Raw genomic sequence first — 13,734 nt, forward strand, 5'->3', positions numbered from 1 at the left:
AAGTCTCTTAACCTCTCTGAAACTGTTTCTTCTGTGAGTCTTCATATTTAAAGTGAGGGTAAGAGCCTTCACAGGCATGCTGGGAAAGGCCTTTTATAAACTATGATATGCCACTTGGGGCTTGGATCCAACCTTCTAAGCTTGAAATTGTATTATTTTAAATTTCTTTACTGTCTCACTTCTCCCAACTCCTGAGATTCCCATTGCTTTATGTTGTGTAAAGTTGCCAAGGTGAAGCTCTAAAGTTGATGGCATGGCCATTCTATAGGGAAAGAGCAAAAGATTTTGACAGTTACTTTTTTCTTATTCAAAGTTCTTTTCCTTCTGCTTGTGGGTCCCCATCTATTTTAAGTATGGTCTGGGCCAGTGGCCTACAAATCTTTCTGATTGCATGCCTTTTTCAGTTTAAAAAAAAATTGAGCATGCTTCCTCTCTCTCTCTCTCTCTCTCTCTCTCTCTCTCTCTCTCTCTCCCCAATACATTATTATTAAAGTTATCTACATGCCCTCCTCTACATATATATTATGAAACAAAACATATAGAAAATGTAAAAAGGTAAAATAAATAGCATGTCAAATGCCTTGTCATGATGGCTTCATTATATTATTAGCTAACATTTCAAGGCACAATATATACTTAGGACAAGATTTTTCATTATTGAGAATGGGTGTAAATCCATATTTAATATAGTCTTCTTGATTATTCTTGCTTTACTATTTTGCCAACTTCTTGTCGGGTATGATTAGATTGTTGTGTATTTTGTTGTGTATTTTTTTAAGATTTTATTTATTTATTCATGAGAGGACAGAGACATAGGCAGAGGGAGAAGTAGGATCCCTGCAGGGAGCCCGACGCGGGACTTGATCCCAGGAACCTGGGATCATGACCTGAGCTGAAGGCAGACACTCAACTACTGAGCCACCCAGGCATCCTGATTGTCCTGGTTTTTACCTTATAATGCAGCTGATGGAAAAACTCAGTCTAGGGCAGCCCTGGTGGCTCAGTGGTTTAGTGCCACCTTCAGCCCAGGGCCTGATCCTGGAGACCTGGGATCAAGTCCCATGTTGGGCTCCCTGCATGGAGCCTGCTTCTCCCTCTGCCTGTGTCTCTGGCTCTCTCTCTGTGTGTGTCTCTCATGAATAAATAAATAAAATCTTTAAAAAAAAGAGAAAAACTCAGTCTAGGAGTAGGAGAAGTGTGAGCGCTGCCATTTTTACATGCTCATATTATTAATTTTATCTTCAATATATGGTTTATTTGCAGGAATCTTCTTAAGCCACTTATCCATTTTGTGAGGGTTAATGTAGTTAGATAATATAATCCATAAATCCACTTAACTGGGCCCAAGGAAATACCAATATCTCTGGTAGAGATACAGGGAGAAATGTGAGGGCCCCAGGGTCACATCTTGTGGGCCCCCACTCTTCCCTCAGAATACCTTATGGAGCATATGCAATGGGAAAGCCAGAGACAGATCCACCTGGTGAGGGTGTCCATGATAGTGTGCATATTACGTATTTAACAGGCTTAATAATAGGAGTGATAATGGCTAACGCTCTCATAGTGTGTAGTGTACCACACACTGTTGTAAGCACTTTATATAAATCAAATAATTTAATTGGTTTCTAGGCTTTCTCATTTATTTTTTAAATTTTATTTATTTATTCATGAGACACACACACACACAGAGGGGCACAGACACAGGCAGAGAGAGAAGCAGGCTCCATTCCATGCAGGGAGCCTGATGCGGGACTCCATCCCGGGTCACCAGGACCACACCCTGGACTGAAGGTAGCGCTAAGCCACTGAGTCACCCGGGCTGCCCTGGTTTCTAGGCTTTCTCAATTTAAATGGGAAGTTCTAATAATTTCTATTATACCCCAATGGACTGACTTGTGTGCACAGTCCCCCCAATTTTGGAGACCACTGATCCAGGTTTTGAGGGTGAGAATCTTTGAATAAGTAAGTATGCTTCTATAAAGTACATCACAGTAACTCTTTCTGATATCTTGCTTGCCTTTTGACAGATGACGAAACATGGGCTGGTGACACAGGAAGTGATCCTAGGCAACTGAAAGCAGAAGGGAGGAGGTGGGTGAGGAGGCCACGGTAGGGACAATGAGAAGGAGGGTGAGAGAGCTAGAAATGCTGGAGCGAGAGGGAGGGAAGCATGGGTGGGCAAAGGAGGAAGTCAGGAAAGGGGTAAAAAGCTGGCAAGGGAAGATGATGGCAGACTCTACGAGGAAGAACTTTATGTCACACTCGCGTGCCAGATGCTCACCCCTGTCTTGATACCCGAAGTCTCTGATATATGGGTTAGCAGGCCAGTCCAAGGAAAACTAAGTGGTCTCTAAAGACGTGCACACAACTCTTCCCCAGGCATGCAGGGTGGACTTGCTTTGTTTCATCAGAATGGCATATGTAATTTATCCAAGCAGTGCAAGGATAGAGCAACACCTAACCTAAAGAGTAGGACTATGAAGCCAGAATTGTAGGAAGAATGGTTCCCAGGCAAGGAAGGGAAGATATTTTGGGGGTATGAGTGGTGTGGAGATATCCCTGTGATTCTCTTCAAATCACACCAGCCAGATGACTAAGGGGGCGGGAGGACTGCACATCTTGCAGCCGTGTAACTTCAGCTATGAGGAGCTTCCAGCATCAGCAGCAAAAAGCTACGGCAAGTGATTTACATCCAAGGCAGCTGCCAAGACACCACTCCAAAGGGTAGAACACTGTCAAACACTGCCTCCCATATCGCACTGCAACATGAGAAAGCATGATCAGATGCTCTGAGGGCAAGAAACTGTCACAAGGCAGTACAGTAACAGTGTCTGACTTAGATGATCAGAGCTGGTGGGTTCTTGGAGATTACCCAGCATGAACTCCTCATTTTATGTGTAGGTAAACTGAGACCCTGAGAGGATAAAGCATCAGTCCAAAGTCATCCAGTGAGCAAAACTCAGGCATGGCACTTGGGTCTCTGGATATCTAAAGCAGTACTCTTGACTCCACAGCTGTGTATTATCTCCTCCTCTGGCTCCTTGGCTCCTTTCTAACAGAAGCCTCCGTCACTAGTATGGATAATATGTTCCATAAACCCCACACTGCCCCAAAATGATCAAAGAAGGGATTAGGATAACCACAAACATCTGCTAGGTTATGACTGCATCTTGATTTGGTGCAGAGACACTAAATTTTAACCTTATCATCAATTATCCTCCATCTAAATAAGTACAGTATAAATACACAGAGACTTTTTTTTTACCTCCCTCCCCTACTACCACCCAATGGCTATTTTGCTGCACAAAGGCTCTTACTCTCTTCCCATGAGGGAGAGGAACAAGAGACTCAAGACCATCGACTTTGCACAAAGCTAAGAGGTATTAAGCAAAAAATCTGGTGGAGAAAAGAGTGCAATCAATGCCAAAAGAAAGACTGTGATCACCTTTGACTTGCAATTATTCAAGAATATCCTCACCTTGGAGGAAGAACCAATGGCTGGTAGCAAAATATAAGCGTTCTGGCAAGTCCCTTGCCTTGGCAGGCACAACGTAAGAAGCAATCAGGCAAAAGAAGAGATGAGCATCAAAAACTCAGAAGAGTTAGGTAGAACAGAATTCTAAAGCAAGCTATATGAACCAGAGTGTGGGATAGACCAGGAGACCTTACAGCTAACAGGATCTAAAAACAATATGGAAATGACTGCCCTGGTTCGTTGCTTTCTTTTAGCAGAAGGGATTTCTCCTGAGACAGTGGACTCTCACCTGCTTCACAGCAGCCTCACAGCTAATCCAGGATGTGGAGAGTAGGGCTGGACCCATACCTATCCAAATTGGTTGGTCAGTTAGTCAGTCCTTCACGAAACAGCTTGTAGCACCTACTGCCCCTGCAGAATCTAAGAAGACCCAGTCACTGACCTTTAGGAGTTCATAAGCTAGTGGAGAGCAGACAAATCAATAGCTTGCTATAATTCAGCACGAGAGCAATGATGAGAAAGTAGAGAGACCCTCTGCCTTGTGGATCATGGAAAGCTCCACAAGGAGGTGAAGGCTTTGTTCAGTTTTAAAGGATGGGTAAACAGAAGCAAGTCAGCAGAGAGGGAAGAGCTGGTGGAAGGAGAGTACATGGAAATGGAGTAGCAAGTATAAAACCTGGAGCCTACTAAATAAATAACAGAGCAGGTTCCGTTAACTATAAAGAGTTCAGTTCATATGTATGGTTTGGTTCTGTTTTCTGAAGGAGGAGGCTCCTGGTGGTGAGAGCTAATGTTGGTGAGGTAGTCAAGCACCAGACCACGGAGGATTTTATAAGCCAACTAGAGCTAAAGGTTTTTTTTTTTTTAAAGATTTTATTTATTTATTCATGGGAGACACAGAGAGATAGAGACATAGGCAGAAAGAATAGCAGGCTCCCCACAGGGAGCCCGGTGCAGGACCCGGAGATCATGCCCTGAGTGGAAGGCAGATGCTCAGCCACTGAGTCACCCAGGTGTCCCTAGAGCTAAGGTTTTACTGTGAGATGGATTGGGAGCCATCAAAAGATTTTAAGCAAGAGTCTCAGGATCATATTTATGTTCTGGAAAGATTATGACAGTAGAGTGGCAAAGAGCCAGGGAAGAGTGAGACTGGTGGATGGAGGACCAGTGTGGGGGCTAGTATGGTAATTCAGGCAAGACAGCATACAGACCTAGACTGGACAAATAGGTATGGAGAGGAGTGGATGGATTCGGGCTTTGTTGTGGAAGATTAATGGACAGGATGTGACAATGAATTGGAGGTGGTAGTGGAGAAAGGTTTCTGGCTTGAGCAATAAAGTGCTAGGTGGTGCCATTTGCAGAGATAGAAAAGACATAGCTAAGACTCCGGAAGGGATACGTCTGGTGGGAGGGGGGGAGTGATGGTGGAATTCTGTATGAAATGGAGTTATGGTGCCAGTAAAAGTCCAACCAGAGATAGCCAATGAGGAATTGACACTGCTGACCTGAAGCTAAGGAGAAAGGTCTGAGCTAAGGGTAGAGATATATTTATCATTGTGTGGGTGGTATATAAACTAGGAGAGGCCTCCAATGAGCAGGGAAGTGGGATGAGGACAAAACCCTGGGGAATCCCAATCAGAGTAGGAAGAACATCATGAAATCCAAGGGAACAGAGGGTTTCAGGAAAGGAGGTGTCTGATGTAGAAGAGAAGCAAAGGCCGATAAAGAATGAAAAATGTCCACTGGATTTGGCAATTAGCAGGTTACTGGTGACCAGTGTTTGCAGTGAGGCTAGCCTGCAGAGGGCTGAGGAGTGGGTGGGCAATGGAGCCAAGCAGCTTGTATACAGGCAGCTGGAGTAAGGCCCGGCCACCCAAGGAGCTCATGTGCAACATGAGCTTTGACTTGGGGGCAGGAGAGGATGAAGACATTAATGTGTGTGGTAGTGGCAGGTCAGGGTAGGGGCGTGGGGTGTGGGCACACAGGGAGAAGGGAAAGATGTACACAATAATTGCCCAAATCAGGAGCTAATGGGAAGGCCTCTTAGTGGCTCTGGCTCCAGTCAGCTGACACGGGGAGCACCAGCTGTTTGCAGGAGGAGAGTCAAAAAACCAAACCAAACCCCCAAAAAACAAAATTCGTGGTTAATGCATCTGGGCCTGGAATTCATGGTATACACACAGTTTTTGACAGAAAAGTGGCAGGAAGCAGGCAGCAGATGAGGAGATAAGAGACCCGGGGTGTTTCACATAAAACTTTCTAGCTAGGACACAGCTGTAAAATGGGTAAACAGCCCTGATCTGGGGGTAGGGGGGAGGGATCCCAATATTCCCCATGGCTTGGGATTATCTGTGATAATGCTCCTTTAGGTGGCATGAACAATGAGGAACTCACCATGCCATATACAAACACCAGCCAGAACACTCTTAAAATGGGGAAAAGTCTGAAACAGTATTAAGGAATATAGCAGGCTCTGAACAAAACACACAATCCCTCCTGCTCCCCACTCAGACAGACACACACTGATGCAGTACAATGCAGAGACAACTTGAAAATCCAAGTAGGGGAAAAAATGAGAAGAGACAGAGATGGAAAACTGATATATTTTGTTCAATCTAATGCCCCCTCCCCCTCAAAAAATATAGGGGGAGAGGAAAAACTTTAAAGAATGGTCCTCCCAAGGACACCTTGGTGGCTCAGCGGTTGAACGTCTGCCTTTGGCTCAGGCCGTGATCCCAGGGTCCAGAATCGAGTCCCGCATTGGGCTCCTTGCAGGGAGTCTGCTTCTCCCTCTGCCTGTGTCTCTGCCTCTCTCTGTGTCTCTCATTAATAAATAAATAAAATTTTTTAAAAAAGAGAATGGTCTTCCCAGGTAATAAAACATACTACTCCCCACCCCACCCCAAGAGAGAAAACTAAAAGTCAAATAATATGTCAATAATTCAATGTCAGGGGGGAATAAAAAAGAAACCCTTTCTTTAACATTAGCAGGTATGCTGTCTTTCAAAGTTGACATTCTCCTAAAGTAGGCTAAGTAAGTTTAGCCAATAACAGGCTCGTGAGCATGGCCAAGACACTTAGCAGTGTCTTTACTTGTGGCATACAGATAATACAGACCCTGTGAAAAGATGCTTTGAAAAATACAAAAGCAGTACCCCAAGGCTAAGCAAAGGCTTTTACCATGCAGGGCAGGCATTCAAGAAAGCAGTTTGAGAATGCAGGAGCCAGCAAGGGGTTGGACTGCTGTTGTGCAGGAGTGTTAGGTGTTGTGTAAATGTCTTAGTTCAAGAGGCCTCTGGCAAACAAAAAGTACACACTGCCCAGCAAACTATGTACTTGATGTTTTCCGCAAGGCAAGAGGCAGGCCTGCCAAGGGCTGCAGCATATCTCAGGGGTGACCCGACGTTCCATTCCCCTCCCAGCTCTCAGAGCTCGAGGGAGAACAGTTTGAAATCCAAATGGGGCCCGCTGCTCAGCTAAGGAAAACAGTCTCAAATCTTTCTGACATCTGCACAAAGGGGGTACCGGGGGCTGCCCTGCAGCGTCAACAGTGCTGGGGCCAGTTTAAACAATCTCACTTTGCCCTGGGAACGCAGAAGGGTAGGGAGAAGGACTAACATGGATCTGGTGGCCCAGGCGGCCTCAAGCATCCTCATTCACAGGTCTGCCCCAGCATGCTGGCCTCCTGATCTGCCTGGGAAATAGGGCATCCCAGGTCATGACTCATGAAACAGAGCTTGGTCTGCTTCAATAACCTGGACAAACATTCCCAGCAACTGCAGACTTCACTGGTAAACTTTAGACCACATTTAACCATGTGAACTCTGAATCTATTTAATATTGAAAAAAAATCAGTGCGGCGATATTGTTTCCCCCAGTCCCACAGCACTTCAGCCACTCAAGTTTTCAAAGGAGAAGATGGCCTAGGGCTCCAGATGTTTGGAACCCAAATGAGAGGGTCCCACTGCCTTCCATCTTCAAAGATCAAAATCTCAGCCAGAGGTTAAATGATGAGGTCATCTTCTGCATGTTTGCCTGGTGTGGGACTACCTTCTGCTCCAATATATAATAAGGTCATTGTTGTAGAAATTGGATCTTGAAGTTGTTTGATTATAAACATGTTAAGACACAGTAAAAACTATTAGCTTTAAAAAAAAGTAAATAAAGGCTCTGCACCCCAACCAGCAACTTGGATCTGCTGATTCTCAGTTCCCTGGTTGTGGGGTCTAACCCACCACCCATATCCCCTACAACCTGCCAGGAAATGACTTTTTGTGTCAAACTGCAAATCTCATCTGCTTCCGCTTGGGCCATTTTTTTTTCTCTGCAGAGGAAAGGTAAGTAAATAAGAATCACTCATGAAAGTGGATAGAGGACATGTCCAGGAAATTGACAGAAAAAAACATACATGTTGAATGAATATGTGGAAAGACACCTAAACTCACATGTAGTCTGGGAAGTGGGATGATTTTCACCCATATTAGGAACAATATCAAGTGTTGGCAAGGGTGTAGAAGCGTGGGCACTCCTGTACAATGTTGATGGGAGTGTGAATTGGAATATTTTGTGAGGTAATTGAACAATAGGTTTGAAAATTAAAAATGTTGATTACCTTGTATCTGGAAATTTGATCCTTAGTACCTATGCTAGAGATAAGTCCAAGAAGGTTAGTTCAAGGATTTTCACTGTAGCACTGCCATTTTTTAAAATAGCAAACATTTGGAAACAACCTAAGTGTTCATCAAAAGGGAAACGAATGTCTAGATTAAACTATGGGGTAGAGAAAAAGATCTTAAGGACATATTAAATGGCTATTTAAAAAAAAACAAACAAAACAAGGCACAGAATATATACTTATGATTGTATTTTGGGGAAGAAAGACCAGAAAATGAAACTATTTTTATTCATGTTTCTACATATCTCTGGGTATTGTACACAGGAAAAGACTAGAAAGACAACAGAGGGACTGGAGTCTCAGAGGAGACTTCTGCTTCACCTCTATTGCTTGCATACTGTTTAAGAATGTATTCATATATTTATGATAGCACTATCTTTTTTTCTAAAGTGTTTCCTGGTTGAATATCAGAGGCAAAGGCATGGGCCTTGGTGGCTACAGTGAACATGACTTCTCTGGGAGGCAACAGTAGGTAAAAGTAAATTGACATAAAATCAAAGGACTCAGGTAATAGTCTGAATCTGTCATCAATTTGCTGTGTGACCCTGGGAAGTCATTTTCCTTCTCAGAGTCTGCTTTCTCTGTACAATCAGTGGATAAGATGAGAAGCTCACTAATATACTTTCTGATATCTTAGGATTCTATAAGTCTATGCCTTTAATGTATAATGGGTCTGGTTCCTTTTGATGAGGAGATGGCTTTTTCTCTTCCTTCAAATTCTGGCATAGTTTGATATTTCACTTTACCCCAAATGGAAGATAAAGAAAGAGGAGGTGGAGTGGCCACTCCATTCTCTGTTTGGCTATGTTTTTGAGGGTTTGGTTGATTCATTTATGATTCATTTATCTCTCTCTCTTTGACAGTGTAAGCGCTTAGGCTTGTTTGAGTATTATCAGAGTGCAGACGCAATGCTGAAAGTCAGAAGACCTGAATTCTACAGAGTGGCCATAAATCCTGGGAACATAGATCATATTTTATTTTTCAAGGATTGAACCCTCTTGAATACTTTTTTCTGAGTGACACTAAAGATGTAGGTTTATTCTGTGAGAATCAGAGGTACAAATCACCTGGTCCAATGTTTCCCATATACATATACAAGGGTTGATGGAGATGCTCTGCCAATGCACATTGTTCATTGCACTTTGCACAACTTGAGCTGTGCCTTGCAAAGATGGAACAAGATATTGAATATATCCCATAACGTTTTTAAACAAATCCTAAATTTTAATATAATATCTATAAATCTTCCTTTATGTGCAGTCTCTTGTATCTTCGAACTTTAAAGGTACCCTGATAACTCTTGCTTTTTGACAAGTCACACCCCTGATCTGTAGATAACAAATGGACTGCTTGCTCCCCAGAGGGAAGAACCAAGTGGCTAAAAATGAGCCATGAAAATTTACATGTATATACAGACATTTTCTGGTTCTTCACAACCTAATTGGCTTTTGGAAATACTCCAGATGAAACCTTGAGGAAACACTGACATGAAGTCAACAAAGGAAACCTCTTCCTGGTCCCTCAGGGACCTTGACCAATCTAGTTCTGCCTCTCATCTGGTTAGCAAAGCTCCTTCCAGCTGGTCCTCATCAATTTGCTTGTACCATGAAGTCACAAGAGTAAATTCTAATCAGTTGAATTCTAAAGAAAACACACATGCTTCAGATCGCAACTTCTTTGACTATGTGTCTTTCAGCAATGGAAGAAGCAACTTACTCTGGCTCCTTTCTCAGGAAAGCATTTACAGCCTCCACTGCAGTCTTGGCCACCACATGGCTTTCCATAGGACTTCTTCTCTCCCTATTAGAGAGAGAGAGAGAGAGAGAGAGAGAGAGAGAGAGAGAGAGAGAAGTTAGTAAACCATGTAAACCAAGAAGCAATGTAGCGCCAGGGAATCTAACCTTTTGCCACACTCCTCCTAACTAAGTAAATTTAGAGTAGATTAATCATCTCATTTGATGGTGTCATATGTCACTTTGGACTTGTGTATTTGGCATTCACTGAGAAAGGAGGAGCTGTAGCAGAGAACTTAAAAGTCAAGTGCTAGAAATGTAATGATAGATGAAAATGGCTACCCTGTACTCTGCTCTCAGAATTGTTCTCCTCAGGCTCTACTTTCAACACATCATTCAAACCTTACAGTAACATCTCTGTGCTCCAGTGAGTCACATCCAAATTTCTCAGTTGGTATCATACAGTATACCCTAAACTGTTCAATTTCCTTTTTTTTTCTTATCTGCTTTATGATGATGACGACGATGATGATGATGATGATGATGATTACTAGCAGAATTTCTACAAAGCCCCAGCATGACCTGACATGTACTGACCCTCTGTAACCTCATCCCTTCACTGTTTTCCTGGCTCACTCTGCTTCAATCTCACTGGTATTCATTCTATGAAAACTTAAGCCTGTTCCTGCCTCAGGGCCTTTGCCCTTGCTGTTACTTCTGCCTGGAATTCTCTTCCCCTAGATGTTTTTTTATTGCTGGCCTCTTTTCATCATCCAGGTCTTTGTTCAATTGTCTACTCTCAGAGAGACCTTTCCTGACTACTCAACCTAAGGCAGCCTGCAGTTACTTCCAATCATATCACTGTGCTATCCTTTCAACATTAAACATTCTTTCTCTCCCCACTAGAATGTAAGCTCCATATAAGTAGTTACCTTATCTATATCGCCCAATGTTTTATCTCCAATGTCTAAAAGAGCAGATGGCACATAGAAATTTTTGAGTACCGTCTGAATAGACCTGGGATTTGAACCCAGGTCTCACTAGTGCCAAAGCCCTGACCTTAACCCTTATGTCTTAGAGTTTTCTAAGTCCTCTGTCTACCAGAGCCTCAATGCAAGGGCTCAAAAAATAAGGAAACTGCCATTCTGACTCTATCCACCTTGGGGGAAAAAAAGCAAAACATTAATTCTAACCATTATCTGTAACAAGAACTTTATCTCTGGGATGGATTTAGTATCATCCAACTTTTTTGTTTAATATTGGCTGTTTTGTTTTTTTTTTCCAAAAGAGAAAGGCATATTTATGAGCCTGCCTCATACTTAATCATTCTTGCCTCTTTGTATTGTGAGTCTTTCCCCAATTTCCAGGGAGCACTGTGAATTTCTCAGGTGGTCTCTTATCTCTTTAGACATTCTCATAACACTTTATCACCACAACACCTCAGTAATAAGGTAGTGATGGCAGAGCTATGACAAAACATTGCTATTTTAGATTCCAAACACCTTCTTGATATGAGATATTTTATCTCTCTTATATGCCTTTGACGTGGTAAGTGCTATTGTACACTTTCCAGTTTGCCCTCCGTTTTATGGTATATAGGACAGGCAAGTATTCATTAGGGTGAGATCAAGAGGTTCTGTGGGAGAAGGAAGCAGGGCGGGGGGGGGGAAGGTGGGCTGGCATAGTGTAAAGAACAGAGACAGACCAGCACTGAACTTCACCTTCACCTATGCTGTCACCTCTGTCTAATGCTGAGTACTATATTTCTTTTGGGTAACAGATAATCTGTATTTGCTTCCACATATATTTCTGTATTTTTCAAGCAGTCTTCAGTGATCATATATAATTAGTAAGAAGAAAAACAGTTATGTTACTAAATGATAAAAGTCACAACAGGCATTGCCAGAGCTGAAGTGGTATCCGTCTGGAGCTATGGCCTACTTCCAAACAATGCCTGTTGGGTGTCCCATAAAATTTGTCTATCATGGACCAAAAGTTTCCAGATCACTAGTATGGAGCAAGGCAGCTTGATAAGATAGGGGATGAAATCCCATTCACAGGAGCTGAACAAAACTGTAAGGAAAAGAAGCTAAGGTTTCTTGTGAACTTGGCAGAACAAGGAGGCAAAGACACCCAGCTAACAGGCAGGAAGCCATCATTACCCTCTGTCACTGAAGAAAGTAACCAGAGAAGCCCCACTGGCCACAAGGCAATTTCCTGTAATTCTGGCCCTGGCAGTTTCCCCAGGAGTCTTCAGTTACAGGGAGGTGAGGGGATGGAGGAGGAATGAAAGGAGTGGCTTCCAGGGAATATGACAAGACCAGGCTCTGAGGAAGTTTATTTCCTATCTTGGCTTGTCTGGGGATACTCCAACCCCTGCTCAACCAGGCCACATCACTGGTGTCATTCCCATCCTGGAATGGTCTCTGCTTCCTCTCAAAACCCAATCCCTCCCTACAGCCACAGAAAATCAGAACTGGAAAGGCCCTGAGAGATCATCCAATACAGTCATTCTTAAATCTATCAGATTGGCACACCATTTTTTATTCTAAGTATTTATTGTTCTTTCTTGATATCCTTGAAGAAAATTCATCGGAATGAGTTATAATAATAAAGATGTAAACAGTATTTAAAAAAGCACAGATTATGCCATAATTCTACAGCAAAGCAAAAAATTAAAGTCATTTATAACGAAACAATATGTATGCCAATATGCAAATGGTCATACATTGCTATGTTAGAAGATGTGACAAAGTTATCAGAGGATAGCAGCTCGGTACAGGATCACTATGAATGGGACCTTCTGAAGCAGAGTGACATTAGGGTGTGGTACTGGTGACTCAAGTACCATGAACACAGTAATAACTCATGGTAAAGTTCTGAAAAAAATTCAATATTTCTTTTGTTTATGGTGTAGTTTTAATCAATAAAATAAAAATAAAACCATGAAAAAATTCATCTCAATATGTAAAATGTGGTTATGTTTTGGGCTCAGGAATTTATAAACAGGGTTTTCACTTCCACGAATGTCCAGAGGTCCTCTAAATGTAGGGCAAAATACAAGACAACTTTTCATACTGTGCAGAACGCCTATCACTCCTGGCTCCTACCGAAGAGCCATCCACCAATCATTTTAACAACACAAACTGCCCTCACAATTTCCAAAATACCTCCACAGGGTAAGGCACTTCTGGTAAGAACTAGTAACCTAATACACATCACTCATTTTCCAGCTAATAACACTGAAAGAAATAACTTTGGTCCAGGTCACACTGTTAGTGAATGAACCATCACACTTCTGATCCTAATTCCATATATGTCCCACTGTTCCATACCTCTCAAGGCCAAGTTCAAGTCCATTTCTTCCATGAGCACTCCAGCTCAGTAAAAAGACACAGCAGGCACTACATGCCCCCACCCATTGGGCAAGTGTCACCTGTTGCTGTGGGACCATCCTTGCAATGTTTCCTAGGTTGCATGGTTGAGAGTCTTGTTTCCTCAACCAAACAATAACATCGATAAGGGAAAGGCCAACCTATTTTACTTCTTTATATATTCCCACAGTGTTAGAGGGGCGACCCATGTTCTAGCCATTACCTGAGGCAGTATACTTTAGATAAGTTTATAAGTTCTGGAGTCAATGTGTACAGGTTTATATCCCAGCCTAGTTGGGATTGATCTTAGACAAGTTACTTAAAATGGCAAATGGAAATGGTGACAATATCTACTGTCTAAGAGTTGACTGAATGATTCAATAAGATAAAGCATTCAAAGCACAGTGCCTGGCTCACTGTAAGCACTCGGTGTCAGCTATTATTATTATTACACTAATATTAGCTATGTCACACTCT

General features: G+C 42.5%; 1 protein-coding gene across 1 annotated transcript in view; it reads right to left on the bottom strand.

Annotated features, from left to right (window-relative positions):
* Window positions 1-13,734, bottom strand: part of COL4A6 (collagen type IV alpha 6 chain) — a 282,056-nt gene that overhangs the window by 143,393 nt on the left and 124,929 nt on the right. Inside the window, 1 exon segment of the mRNA XM_055337906.1 lies at window positions 9,867-9,950. Within this exon segment, the coding sequence (XP_055193881.1) occupies window positions 9,867-9,950 (84 nt within the window).

Source organism: Nyctereutes procyonoides, unplaced genomic scaffold, assembly GCF_905146905.1.
Source record: "Nyctereutes procyonoides isolate TBG_1078 unplaced genomic scaffold, NYPRO_anot_genome, whole genome shotgun sequence".
Taxonomy (NCBI): domain Eukaryota; kingdom Metazoa; phylum Chordata; class Mammalia; order Carnivora; family Canidae; genus Nyctereutes; species Nyctereutes procyonoides.